The following is a 13,524-nucleotide window of genomic DNA, read 5'->3' on the forward strand; positions in this document are numbered from 1 at the left end:
TAAGGACTCAGATACTTGGATAGAAGTGGCAATATCACAATCTAAAAACACAAGTATTAGTCCTGTATTTGAAATGTTACAGTACATAAGCATTATGAGCTAAATGTACTTAAAGTATGAAAAGTAAAAATACTCATGCCCCTGTGAGTGTTATACTGTTATATTATGACCTATACTTACAACATATTTTATTAACTCGTTTGTTTAGTGTGTAAAATCTGTTGTAAAGTAGCTAGAACTGTAATGGAGTCAAAAGTACAACAGTATCATCTGAGTTGCAGTGCAGTCAAAGTATAAAGTGGCATTAAATGGGAAGTACCTAAAATTTGTACTTAAGTAATGTATCTGAGTAAATTACTCAGTTACATTCCACCACTGTTTACTGCACACAAAGGGAAGCCAGTTAAAGTGCAAATGGAGCAAGTGAACTTTGGCTTTAGCGTTAAAACCAAAGTTCACTGCGACGTAAAGCAAAAACGTTTCCAAAAGAATAAAGGAAGAAGAACAGGACAGAAACTACTGGTGACTACATTTACCCTAACTTCACACTGAAGATCACACCTACATTTACTCTTCATAAAAAGCCTTGCAGACCCTCTAAGTACTTCCTCAAAAACCAAAGAGTCGTGGCTGCACACAAGCCATGTAAATTAGCCCAGTAAAAAAAAAAAGGCGTGATGGATAATTTGGCAGGTTTGTGAACATGACTATTTGTCAGCGCAGGTGCTCACAAAACAAAGCAAAGTCCGCGAAAAAGCTACAAGTCCTCCTGCTTCGCCCGCCCCGGTCAGCCCGTGGACCCGGGGACTTGTGTCATCCCGAGAAGTTGAATCCATAGACGGAGTCTCCAAATGTGGACGTGCACTCGAAATGTGTGTTCCGACTGGGTCAAAGTTCAAAGCATAGCACCAATACGGTCACCTGTTTCCTATGGAGAAACTTTCAAATTCTGCGTCAGTGTTCAAACTGGACTGGAAGTGAGGCGAGGGGTAGAAAATCTCTAATGACAATACAAGTATAAAAAGCTGGAGAAAACAGAAAAAAAAAACACTTTTTTAATTTGGATAGTCCACCTACAGATAGGTTAGAGTGTTTGGAACATCTCAACAGCTGATTAGTTGAGATTTCAACATTTTTCTGATCACCATGGTTCAGGTTTGGTTAGATCTTGGTTAGGTTAGGGGGCTTAACACAAACCTGGCACAAATCTAACATTAATTTAATGCTCATTTCCTTGATAATCTAAGAATATAATTTCAAAAAAAATCTTTCTCCATAGTAAGTAAGGGAAAGGGAAATTAGGTTTAGGGAATAATATAGGGGAAGAAAAATTAAAAAAGGAAGGGGAACGGGGGATTTAGGGTTAGGAAAGGACACAGGAGGGATACTACTAATCAGGGAGATTAGGTTAGGTTTAGGCGAATAATATAGGATGGGAAGTGTAAATAAGGAGAGTGAGAGGTTGAGTTTAGGGAAAATACAGGAGGGATGCTGTTAACAAGGGAGGTTAGGGTTAGAAAAAAAAATACAGGAGGGGTACTATTCATAAGGGAGGTAAGGAAAAGAATACCAAGGGGGAAGTACGAATAAGGGAGGTGGGAGGTTGGGTTAAAGAAAAATAAAACAACCTAGGGTTAGGTTTGGACTGAACCATAACCCCCCTGAACACAGGGGTTAGGGTTAGGGAAGAGGAGCCAAGCCCGTCTAACAAAGGGGACTGAAGGTGCGCAGTCCTTCCCTCAGTTGGTCCCTGCTGACCTGGCCCCAGTTGTGCTGACGGGAGCCTAGCGCACTATTTTCCGATCCTGGTCCTCAAAGTACCCCATGATTAGGGTAGTGATACGGTTATTGCATTCATGAATTATAGATTTGTTAAATATCTACAGACAGAGCGAAATACTTGAAATGTTACCAATACTCTAGAAACTATGTGTAGGCGGACTATCCAAATAAAGAGTTAGCAAACAATCTATAAATAGCAGAGGTCATTAAATGTGTGTCATGGGTATTTTTAGCGATGATAAAATTCATCCGAACAAAGAGAGACAGAAGTTGGCCACTGCCTGAAATTTTTGACACAAGGTCAGGTAAACACTTCAGTATTTTTCTTTGACTCGTGGAAAGACAAACTAGCTCGGGAATGAAGACGGCATTGACGTCAGTCAGTGTTAAATAACAGTCTGGAAGGTTTGCTCGTCACAAAGACAGTTGTGGTTGGTTGTCTGTAGTTAAGCAAAGAGGCAGGAGGGAGGGTGGAGGGTGGGGCGGTGAGGCTGTCTGTGTTTTTTTCCTAGTCAGAGTACTGGTTGTAGCCATCAAACTCCATCTCACTCCCGTTGTTATAGTAGGCCTCGGTAGGGTTGGTGCAGTACTTGTTGTCGAAGACCTGGCGGGGTAGGCCGTAGGTGGTCATGCCCTGCTGGGAGGCCACTTTGTTGGTGCCCATCTGCAGAGAGATGGTGGTGGTGTCACAGTTCTCCAGCTCCAGCTTCTTGTCGAAGATGTGCCTCCTGGTTCCCGGGGCTGTCATGCCAGCCTGAGTGACAGAAAGTGAGATGATGATGAGTTATATAATAATATTCATAATATATTCATAAATATCATATTCTACACTTGATTGAAATCAAAGAAAAGTCTAGTTCACAAAGACCAAAAACAACATAATAATTTTGTTCTGCCGTAGAGCTCCATCCATCCAAAAACTGTTCAAAACACATCAGTGAGCTTCATCATTGCACTGGGGGACTTGTTCCTTCATTATGATGGACATGGGAACTGTAGTTTTGTGTATTTCTCAATCTGTCTTGCTGATGGAAATACTCTTGAGAGCAGTGCTTTCCAAGCCTTCTTTAACCAATGTAAGCCCAACAATGCAACATCAACAGTCCATCCAATTGATTTTAAACACTATTAATCATAAAAACATGGATGATTTTACAACATTTTTAGTAGTAAAAGTAATTGAACTTTCAGTGTTTAGATTGAATTTATGTGTATTTCTGTTACAAGGTTTGCATTTCAACCAATCTCAGAACCCATCTGATGATGGTTCATCCTCTGAGGCCAACACATTTCTGTTGATCTCTATGAAAATATCTACATATGAATGCAGATTTATTTAATTTAAACGGTTACTACTTGCTATCCATTTTAACTATTTGTTCAATATTTTATTTCTTATATTTTAATAATACATCACTTTTACAATTTATTCATTACATACACCCCCTGGCAACTCCTTAAAGTCTGTGTAAAGTCAGAATAAATGTGTGTTCTGCGTTTGTCAGACCAGAGAAGAAAGTGTTATTAACCACCCAGCCAAATTTGACTAAGAATGTCGACAAGTTTATGAAATTAGGTGTCACCAGCGCCGGTCCTGGCCACATTTGCGCCCTGGGCGCAGGTAAAAATGAATTCTCAGCTCCAGGACTGTGGGGGAGCAGTCAGGCAGCCATTTTGAAGTGGCTGAAACCTTTACACAGACTTTAAATACTTTGTATGGATATGTATTCATCCACAACTGAAAATAGTAATTTAGTATTTACTTTGCCAACCTGCTCTCCTTCAGTAAACAAAGCCCTAAAGTCCTGTTTGAGACCATTGGCAACACACTGTACCTCCTGATGTACCCCCCTTTATCCCCGTTTCTGCTTCTACAACTCAGCTGTCAATTTAGGACTGCTTCTCTTCTATCAGCCTGTAAGACCTCATTGATCCTGGTGCACAGTACCAGACCTCCGCCCTGTGGATATTTTACCCACATCATTACTTAAAAATGTGCTTGGGTCTATTGGTCCATTCCTGGTCTTGATTATAAATAGTTCTCTCCAGTCTGGTTGTGTCGCAGATTATTTTATGCATGTTGTTCAGCCTCTCTTTCTAAGAAAAAATAAATAACCTTGATCCTTCCCTTAGAAATAACTTCAGGCCTTTATTAAATTCATGCAACCATTTTTGTACCAAATTTTAGAGAAAGTTGTGATTCATCCTGACTGAAAGGCTGCTCTGTTGTTGCTTCTGTTTTATGGTTTGCCTCTTTATGCTGTACTATGCTTTTACAACAAATGTGTGCATCTTTACATCTGTCTCTCTCTGTGGATCAGAGTATAAAATGGATGGATCATAGCATCAGTCTCCTCACCTGGCTGGCTCCCTTGTTAGTGCCCATCTGTAGGCTGATAGTGGACTGGTCCAATGGGTTGTCCACCCCCATCTTGGAATCATACAGATGGCGTCGTGTGCCGTAAGAGGTCATGCCCTTTTGGCTGGCGAGCTTGTTGGTGCCCATCTATAGAGACAGAAACATGGAGCACATTAAAGGACTGAAACCACACATCTGTATGACTGAAACAACTGTAAGACCACACCTATAATGCCCAAACATCCATTAATCTATTCATCAATAATCCAAAAAGCAGGGCAGGAGAGAGACGACTCAATGAAGACGTTTCTGATAAGATTCATTCAGCGCGAGTCCAGCAGGGGGCACAATGACAATCCACTGGGAAACATCTTGGCCAGCAGAACATGCATTTACAAACCCATCTGCAGGCGTGCTCATAAAGTAGTAGATTACAGGTTTAGTGTTTCTGCTGCTCTGACCTGCAGGCCTATGATGTTACGTCCCTCCCTGAGCTTCTCCGGGGCGAAGCGGCGCTGCTGTCTCTCCGCGTACTTCACTCCGATGTCGTACTTGGAGTGGAAACCTTTGGACTTGGCCTGAGAGAGAGAGGTGGCAGAGACAGAAGGGAAAATGGTGGTAATAGAGTGTATTCTTCATTCCCATATTGTTTTTATTATGCTAGTGCTGTTTCCACATTATAGTTCCAGTTCATGCAACACAAAGCAAAGGTAGACTAGTGGCTAAAAATGATGAACAGTTACTCCAGGTTGTGTTGACTGCACCTGATTCAGTAGAATTCAAAAGTGAGGAAAGCACCGACATCAGCCTCTCCTACAACAGATGTCACTGGAGTAACAGTGTGTGTGTGTTTGTGTGTGTGTGTGTGTAAAGCTACCCTCACCATTCCAGCCAGAGCGATGAGTGTGCTCTGGACCTGAGTGTGGTTGACATTCTCAAACAGATCGTTGGCCTCAAAGATGTCATGTGGCCTTAGGCCGTAGTCTGTGATCGCACGGACAAAATTCCCTATGTTTTCCAGCTGGAGGGGCAGACAGAGGGAAAATAGAACAAGTTGAGAAGAGAATCTATTGTGCAACTTACATAGAATTTTACGTGGAGTTTTACCCTGTGATTCATTTTGAATGCAGCTTTTGTCTCGTAGTAACCACACAGTAGTTCTAACTGTTCAGGGAAATATGGCTATTCACTGTCTGGCTCAGAGCAAGACGAGTAGATCGATATTTGACTTCTCCTCTGCTCAGACAGTTTGTCACCATATGAACTGCATATCAGTTCACAACAGGAGAGAGGACTGCATTAGAGCATTCAGAAAAAGTCATTCAGTCTGCATTACAAAGGAACTCATCCTAACCACTATTAAAGAACTGGACACGTAGGACATAGAAATGGTTATCTAGTACTCAGCTCCGTCACCACTAAAACTCAGCTACATGTTGTTGTCCTCAGTCTGTCTGTGCTGAACTTCCACTGCTGTTACCTGTCACTCTATTGCCTTTGGCAGCTTGCCCTCATGCACCTGCATGCATCTGGTTTATTCTGACACTAAAAAGAACGAACAGCGTACGCGTGATGTCATCCACATGTTTCTAAAGAGCAGTCTTTAAGCAGAATCTGTAGCTCTGGCCCCCGCCATGTTGGCAGTCCTGCCTCTTCTACCTCCTGGCTATTCTTAAAATTGACAAAGACGATGAGGCAGGCTAAATGAAGCCTGGTTGCTCAAACAAGCCATCTGTAACAGCACCCACCTGTCAACCAAAGCGTCCACACTCTTAATCCTGCATAACTTTAAGCCTTAATATAATGTGAACAGGTGAGTTGTATATAAATTCACCCTCAGTACAGTTGTTATGAACGGGGAAATTAGCTACAGAGACCAAAACTGTTTTTTGTACCAGGCTGTAAACATGTTTATTTCTGCTGTGAAGTTGGACATTTGAACATGGGGACTTATGGAGACTGACTCACTTCTGGAGCCAGCCTCAAGTGGACGACAAGAGGAACTGCAGTTTTTGACACTTCTGTATTGGCTTCACTTCACAGACATAGAGGTTGCTGCTTGGTCATCTATTGTGGTTTGATTTTTAATGTGTCAGACTTGATTTCTGTGTTTTATCTACTGTGCATGCTCTTTATGTCCAAGCTGCAGCTCTGCATGTTTCATTTAGTGTTGGTAACATTAATATGGCTAATTTTATAGTTTTGTACATGCATTAGCCTCTGTGTAGTATGAGTATCCTGATGATGTTTCTACTAACTTTAAGATTTTATTTGAATTATTGTTCTACGTGTTTACATGTGATCTGATTGAATATTTGAAAGTCTGACTATGTGTCTTTATGTACACGTCTAAATTTCACAGTGAGATTTTTTTTTGGAAAGATCTTCCACAGGCCTTAAAAGCACAGCTTGCTGTTTGAGTCCTGTTAAGGGCTAATAAAAACCATGCTGGGATGGGCTTCATTTGATAGGGCAGCTACTTTATGGAATGCCAGTATGGTAGACTAACCCAGTTCCACATGCTCTGGAAAAACGACCCTGACTTTGAGACTAGCAGGGCAAATAAGGATTATTTTCTTTCCACAGAGCCGGTGCATTACCTGGTGCCAGTTTTGACTGGAGTTGTTGATCTTTCTCACAGAACCAGGCTGGAGAACGTTAATGAGTCTGCAAAGAAAGACATTTTTAGAGAAGGCTCACAGACCAATCAGCATAAACATAACATCTCCTGTCAGTGTCTGTCCACTCACTCGCACAACAGGACTCCATCCTTCAGGCTCTCCATGAAGCTGTCCCCCATTTTTTTGCCGGTCACATCCTGAATCCACAGCCTGAGCTCCTCTTCCTTCTGGGGGTCGTACTTCCCTGCAAGCTGAGGGAGGGATGGAACAGAGGTTAGAGGTAAAATATAACGCTGATAAGAGTGCACATATATACAGCCAAACTCTCCATGACTAAGCGCTTAGTTCTTCTTGTGAATTTCAACACACACACACGCGCGCGCGCAGACACACACACACACACACACACGCAGACACACACACACACACACACACACACACACACAAAAGTAGAATAAACAACCCAGTGGTCCAAAGATGGAAAGCAGAAAAGAGAGGAGTAAAAAGTTATGCCAGTTGTGAGTCTTGTGGGAGAACAAAAAGTCATATATTGTTCAGTGGAATATAAATTCCATTTCAGATTATTTAAATGCAGCATTTTAAATATTTAAGCTTTATTTTACCGTTGTATAATTTCCGCATAATTTCCAAAACGTTTCCTGGCAGGGACGATGCAGTTTGGTCCTAATCACAGAGGGAAAACAGGCTACCCTCAAAAGAAAATGATTCATTATTCTGTAATTATTGGACTTTTTATTATACTCCGTGTTTGTTTCTCACGTTCGGCTGAGCTGACCTGTGCTGCTCTGACAAGAGCATCAATTAGCTGCAGTGAAATCGTTAGAAGTAGTTGAAAACCTTCCTCGATAACAAATTATATTTATTTCCAGCAAAACTTCAAACAGCCATGAAATATTGCGCTATTCTTTCTCTTCCCAATGTCATGTCAAATGAGTCTCTCCTTCAGCTTTAATATGAGGTTTCTTTTACGCCTCATGTCAGGTTTTCAGTCACTAAAATAACTCTTATAACTAACTGTACTGCTGTTGAAAGTCTTACTGTACAATAAAAAAATACTTTGAGGTGAGGGGTATAAACAGAACAGGAAGAAAAAAGAAAAAGAAAAAGGCCTTTAGACATTCCTGCATGGAGAAACACACTCTCTCTCTCTCTCTCTCTTCTCTCCATGTATTTCCTTAATGGCACAAAAACATTGCCCCTAATACTTTGAATTCTGGCATGGGCTTTAAGGTTACACACACACACACACACACAGACACACACACACACACACACACACACACAAGATAAGTCTTCACAGTCTGGGATCAGCAGCCAACACAAACAAGTATTTCAAAGCAGCAGGGATAGCATAGCTTCCAGTCCATCACACCAAACTTGGGAGAAACAGCTTTCCCAGACACTCCTCCCTCTCCCTCTCCCTCTGCCTCTGACCATCCTGCTCTCCTTTCTCCGGATTGGCCAAGCTCATATTTCTCTCTTACTCGCTTTCCCTCTCTCCCTCTGGGTTTTCCAGAATCTGCCCTTTTACAGAGAGTTGACTATTCAGGCAAACCACGTCTGATAAAGACAGGCCAAGATCGACAGGTCCTGCTTCTAGTCGAAGTTGTTTAGCTCAGAGTTGGATTTAGTCGGGTTGTTCTACTCGTCGAAGAGTTCAGGAATATAGTCACAACTGGCTGTTTTCTGAGCCCTGGAGCATTTTGATTCATAAACATGGAGCACATGAGGAAAAACAAATGAATCAGAAAGTGTCATAGACTGAGTAAACTGATTCAGTAATGTCACCAAAACGACCTAACATTAGCTACTGGTCATAGCAGAGCACGTAAAGCTGCAGGGACTAAACTGAATGGAACTTTTCATTTGGAAGAAAAAGTGTTTTATCCGGTTTTATATCTGATTTCATAATGTAGAGAAAGTTGACCATTTCAAATCTTACTAGAGTCAAACTGACTGATATTTTATTAAATATTACATGATCGTACAGATGCATGAGTGTGTAAACAGCATTTCACTGTAGTTGGTCTAGGTGGAGCTGCTTTCTTTACATAGACATATCCATACATATAGTGAGACAGTTTAGTTCAGAGCTTAGACCCCTCCTGAGGGTTACAAGAAGAATCTGAGAGGTTGTGAGATGTTTAATGGCAAAGGAAGAAAAAAAAAGGTTTTCCAACACAAAGATTCAATATTTGTATAATTGTAATATTATCAGAATCCACATTAAATTTTCTGTATTGATAACCATTTTTATTAATTATTTTTGTCGTGTTCAAATTATTTAGGTTATTTAAATGAAGCCATGTATGTGAACTGCTAACAACTCATAGACATTGAAAACAAGGGGCCCAAACTACACACTGCTTGTGAGTGTAGTAAGTAAAGTCAGGTAAAGCAGAAGTTCCTCAAAACTGTACTTTAGTTTAGTACTTGTGTATTTGTAAGCTGGTCAAATCCTTAATCTGGTTTATTCACTAAGTTCCTTCCAGAATTCAGAGTGTTTGACTGTATTTTATGAATCCATTTCACACCTTATGTTTGTAGTACACCTTATGTAACATTTCAGATTTGAGATGTTCGGCTTCTTTGTTAAATTAAATTATTATTATTTTTTTTTTAAGAAAATCCCCAAAAACACCTTCATGTCTTTAAGTGAGATATCATATTGGGTCAAACTTCGACACTAGAATCACAACATTTTAAATGACATGGGGCTTAAAGCATCATTATGTAACTAAATGTGCTCAAAGTGTCAGTGATCTGACTCAGTGAAGTTGTGTAGTGTCAGCTACACAGGAATATCTAAAGGCTGCCAACATTAGCTACTATTAGCTACTGGTCATACCAGACCAAGTAAGGCTGTAGCAGAAACATCTCGCAGTGCAGTGAAGCGACACGGCTGTGTGTTATATTTCTTATGGATTCAGCTTTTTATTTGAAAGAGAAAAAAATGTGTTATATCTTCCTTCAAAACATACCCATGCTCACTTTAAGTAGAATCTTATAATATGGCGTATTACCATTGGGGCAGAATGAATATATGTAGCTGTTGGTGACTGACATGCACACAAACAAATAAACAACTAAACAAACAAACAAACAGTCCTCACGTGGTGTCACATGGACTCTTTATGTGATCTGCTGGCACGGCTTTGGTCTGCACCACCTATCTCCTCTGCACCTGTGTTCTGTCAGGACAGTGTTTTGTCATCTGTGACTCGGATGTAAACTGTTTAGAGTAAGGACACTTTCTCAAGTTCCAAGCCAGAGCCTGGTCACTCCTTAAAAGGCGATTTGATTATGCTGATGTACCTGTCAGTCTTTGTGCTGCTCTCTGATGTCATGCTGCTGGAACTTACCATCCCTGAATGACCCTGTGGAGCTTCTGCGCCTCAAATAAACATTTGATCTCCACAGGAAACACACTGTATTTCTCTGCTCGTCCCTGTGTACATGATGGACTAGTAAACAGCACAGATATGGCAGTAAAAATAACTTCTCAAACCTTCAGCTCTGACTGCGACCCTCTGCCACTTCTGAGCAGCAGCAATGACAGGAATGCAGGTTTCACAGAGAGCAGAGCAGGCTCTGATGAGAGATGGCACTATTCAGAGAAGACGTGACATCCCTCCAGAACAATAACCACCACCATGATAATGCTGATGAGGGAACTGGACTGGTCACAGGATGACCTTTCTCATCCTAAACAGGCCATCAGCAGCTCTGACTCATCCCACTGTAAGCAGACACTACTGTCCTGATGGAGGCTGCACAGAGATACAAAGAAAAAGTCCATTTAAAACTGCTGTAAAAACACTTCCTGTCAGGTGATGACAGGTTAAATGTTTGGAAATGATCTGCTGGGTGCAACACCACGCAGCGGCGGAATGTAACATAGTACATTTACTCAAGTACTTCAGTCCACATTTCTACTTCATTTAGAGGGAAATACTGTCCTTCACAGAGTTTAACATATAAAGTGATTGGAAATCAGCTGTTTTTTTTTTTTTTTAGATTACACCAACAATAGTACAGAAAGTAATTCAAATTAACTCCAACTGGCACCATGAACACTGCTCACATACAGACATCAAAAATAAAATATCTATCCTCAGTCAGAGGATAACCAGTCAGATGACCGTGCATCAATGATCTGAGTTTCCTCTTAAAGGAAGTCTTTCCTCGCCACTGTCACCAAGTGCTTGCTCATGGTTGGAATGGTTGAGTCTCTGTAAATAATATTATAAAGAGTACAGTCCAGACCTGCTCTGTATGGAAAGAGTCATGAGAGAACTTTGAGAGAGGATTTGGTGCAACAGAAATGAAATGAAATGGAATTACTTTGTCTTTGTCTTATGATCTTTACTTAATTGTATGAATATGTTCTGTCACCACCACAACCTCTGTTCACTACAAACTCATTCATTCATTCATTCATTCATTCATTCATTCATTCATAACAGCTGATGTTTTGTCCCTTTAATTGAGCAGATAAAGCTTTCAAATCAGAGATACCTCCACACCTCCATCCTCAGCACCATCAAGCTCACACTGACAAATGTACAAATAACTTCTATTTCTTCATGTTTCAGCCAGTTTCGTTTCTCACTGCCAAAAAAGGAACCAACACGTGAACACTGCGCAAGTCAAAGTCTCACAGACTGACCCTTCATAATCGCACAAATGATTTGGCCAACAAAGGCCCACGTACACCTCCAAAACAAACACCCCCTCGCTGTGTGAGGTATTATTCAAATGGCAGGAGTTTTTTTCACCAGAGCTGTTTCCCAAGCTCGCAACCTGGAATCACACAGGACGAGAAGTGTGATCACAGATCAGCTTCTGTGGATTCATTTAACTTCAACAGAGGAATGAAAATATTTGATGTAAGCTAAGAAGTACAGACACTACAGACAGCCTGTCTCTGGGCTCTGAGCTTTTCTCCTGCACTGTGCACCCTTACTGTGTATGAATCTCTGTGTTTATTATAACTGATGCACTGTTTACACTCATCTCCATCATGTTATGGTGCCTTCACTGACCCCTGACCTGCCTTTAGGGATCAATGCTCGAGCTCCAGCGTGTCTTCAGAGAAATAAACTTAAAAAGAGCTCCTAAATATAAAATGTGTGAACGTACCTTACTCTTGACCTCAGCAGAAAGTCCGAAGGCCGGGCCGCTCCTGAAATGTGTTGTCATCCTGTTGTTTTGTCTATTTACAGAAGATTTGAGCTGAGGAGGGCTTTAAAAATGGAGAAGCAGGTTACAGCTCTCTGTCCGAGGCAGCCAAACACAGACTCAGAGAGAAAGTCCCGAACAGTCCGCTGCTGTCTTTTTTTTTTTTTTTTTTTTTTTCAATGTTTTTTTATTTAGATTCTTTGCTCAGTCGTGCTCGTGGACCTGCTGCTCGAGCTTTCGGACAACTTTCCGACACTTTTCTGAATCTTTTTTAAACTCTTCCCATGTGTGTGCGCTCTCATTGGCCGACGCCCGCCGTCCAATCCGGACGCAGCCTCATCATCGAGGGGGAGTGATGTCACCGCTCGGGTATTAGATTTAATCAGTGTCACTTTTTCCACCTTCAAGCTGCTCAGATGATTTTTTTTATTTTTTATTTTTTTACACCACAGTCGCACTTTGCTCAGGTTATGTCATTGTCATGTTCACATGAACTGAATCCAGCTGAGAGCACTCTCTGATCAATAACACATCTGATCAATATTATTCTGTGATGAAGATGATTAACCATGTGAGTAAAATTACAAATATGGAAATTAGACAGAAGATGTTTAAAAACATGTATACAGTATTTATATTAGATTTAATTAACAATAGGTTATAGAATAGAAATATTCGAAGTGCTTAAACAATGTGATAATAATATACATGTATAATATAATATAATATAATATAATATAATATAATATAATATAATATAATAATGATGTATATTATTATCTATGATAATATATACCTGTTATACCTGATTGAAACTAACAAGAGTGAAGACATTTAAAGGTCCAGTCTGTAGAATGTAGTTGCACCTAGTGGTCTAATCGCTGCATTGCAACCCCCTTACATCACCCTCACCTTCTTAACCCAAAACCCCCCACACGTCTCTCTCACGTCGTGGCTGCGACGCTGTTTTGGTTCGTCCTGCACGCGACTCATACCCCACCAGGAGTGTTCCAGAAGCGGTTAGCCCGCCAGACTTTGTTTACTTGCTCGGTTTGGTCATTTTCCTGGTTTATGTTCTGCTAAATATGCTTCTACACGTGTAAGTATGCTACGTAGTTCATTTGTTTCTCTTTTGTCTGTTCTTACGACCAGCAGTTGGCATGTCCATGCCCGGTGGAATTTGCGGGTTAGTGTAAAGAGAAACAACACTTTAAAGACCCTGTCTAGAGTCAGTGTTTAGTTTGTCTGTTCTGGGCTACTGTAGAAACACAGTGTTTCAACATGGCGACCTCCATAAAAGAGGACCCGCTCCCACTGTAGATATAAAAGAAGAATTCTTATGTAACAAAAACAGAAAGATTCTTATTTTCAGGTGATTATACATGCATGAAAACAGTTATAAATATTATATTGCACGTTTGCCTTATTCTGAAAACAAATCTTACACACTGCACCTTTAAACAAGACATATGCTGTGTCTCAGTATTTCTGTGTTTATTGTGCTTAATGGAAATGACAGTGCAACATTTTACTGCTTCTTCTTCTGCAACACGGGTAGAG

The 13,524-nt window shown here is 40.8% G+C and overlaps 1 protein-coding gene across 1 annotated transcript; it reads right to left on the minus strand.

The window, feature by feature from the left end:
* Positions 1-495: 495 nt before the first annotated feature.
* On the minus strand, positions 496-12,269 carry cnn1b (calponin 1, basic, smooth muscle, b). Its single transcript, XM_019273242.2, has 7 exons — positions 11,926-12,269; positions 6,892-7,013; positions 6,742-6,808; positions 5,025-5,162; positions 4,603-4,719; positions 4,142-4,288; positions 496-2,536 (listed from the first exon to the last, which is right to left on the minus strand). Exons 1-7 carry the CDS (start codon positions 11,983-11,985, stop codon positions 2,291-2,293), a joined length of 897 nt encoding a protein of 298 aa, XP_019128787.1. The 5' UTR covers positions 11,986-12,269; the 3' UTR covers positions 496-2,290.
* Positions 12,270-13,524: the final 1,255 nt, after the last annotated feature.

The sequence above is a fragment of the Larimichthys crocea genome, chromosome XII (assembly GCF_000972845.2).
Source record: "Larimichthys crocea isolate SSNF chromosome XII, L_crocea_2.0, whole genome shotgun sequence".
Classification (NCBI taxonomy): domain Eukaryota; kingdom Metazoa; phylum Chordata; class Actinopteri; family Sciaenidae; genus Larimichthys; species Larimichthys crocea.

Coding starts and splice junctions, on each gene's coding strand:
- cnn1b (XM_019273242.2), bottom strand. CDS start 11,985: ATGACAACACATTTCAGGAGCGGCCCGGCCTTCGGACTTTCTGCTGAG. Junction 4,720..5,024: donor TCATCGCTCTGGCTGGAATG/GTGAGGGTAGCT, acceptor TCTCTCTCTCAG/GCCAAGTCCAAAGGTTTCCA. Junction 4,289..4,602: donor GTAACATCATAGGCCTGCAG/GTCAGAGCAGCA, acceptor CTGTCTCTATAG/ATGGGCACCAACAAGCTCGC.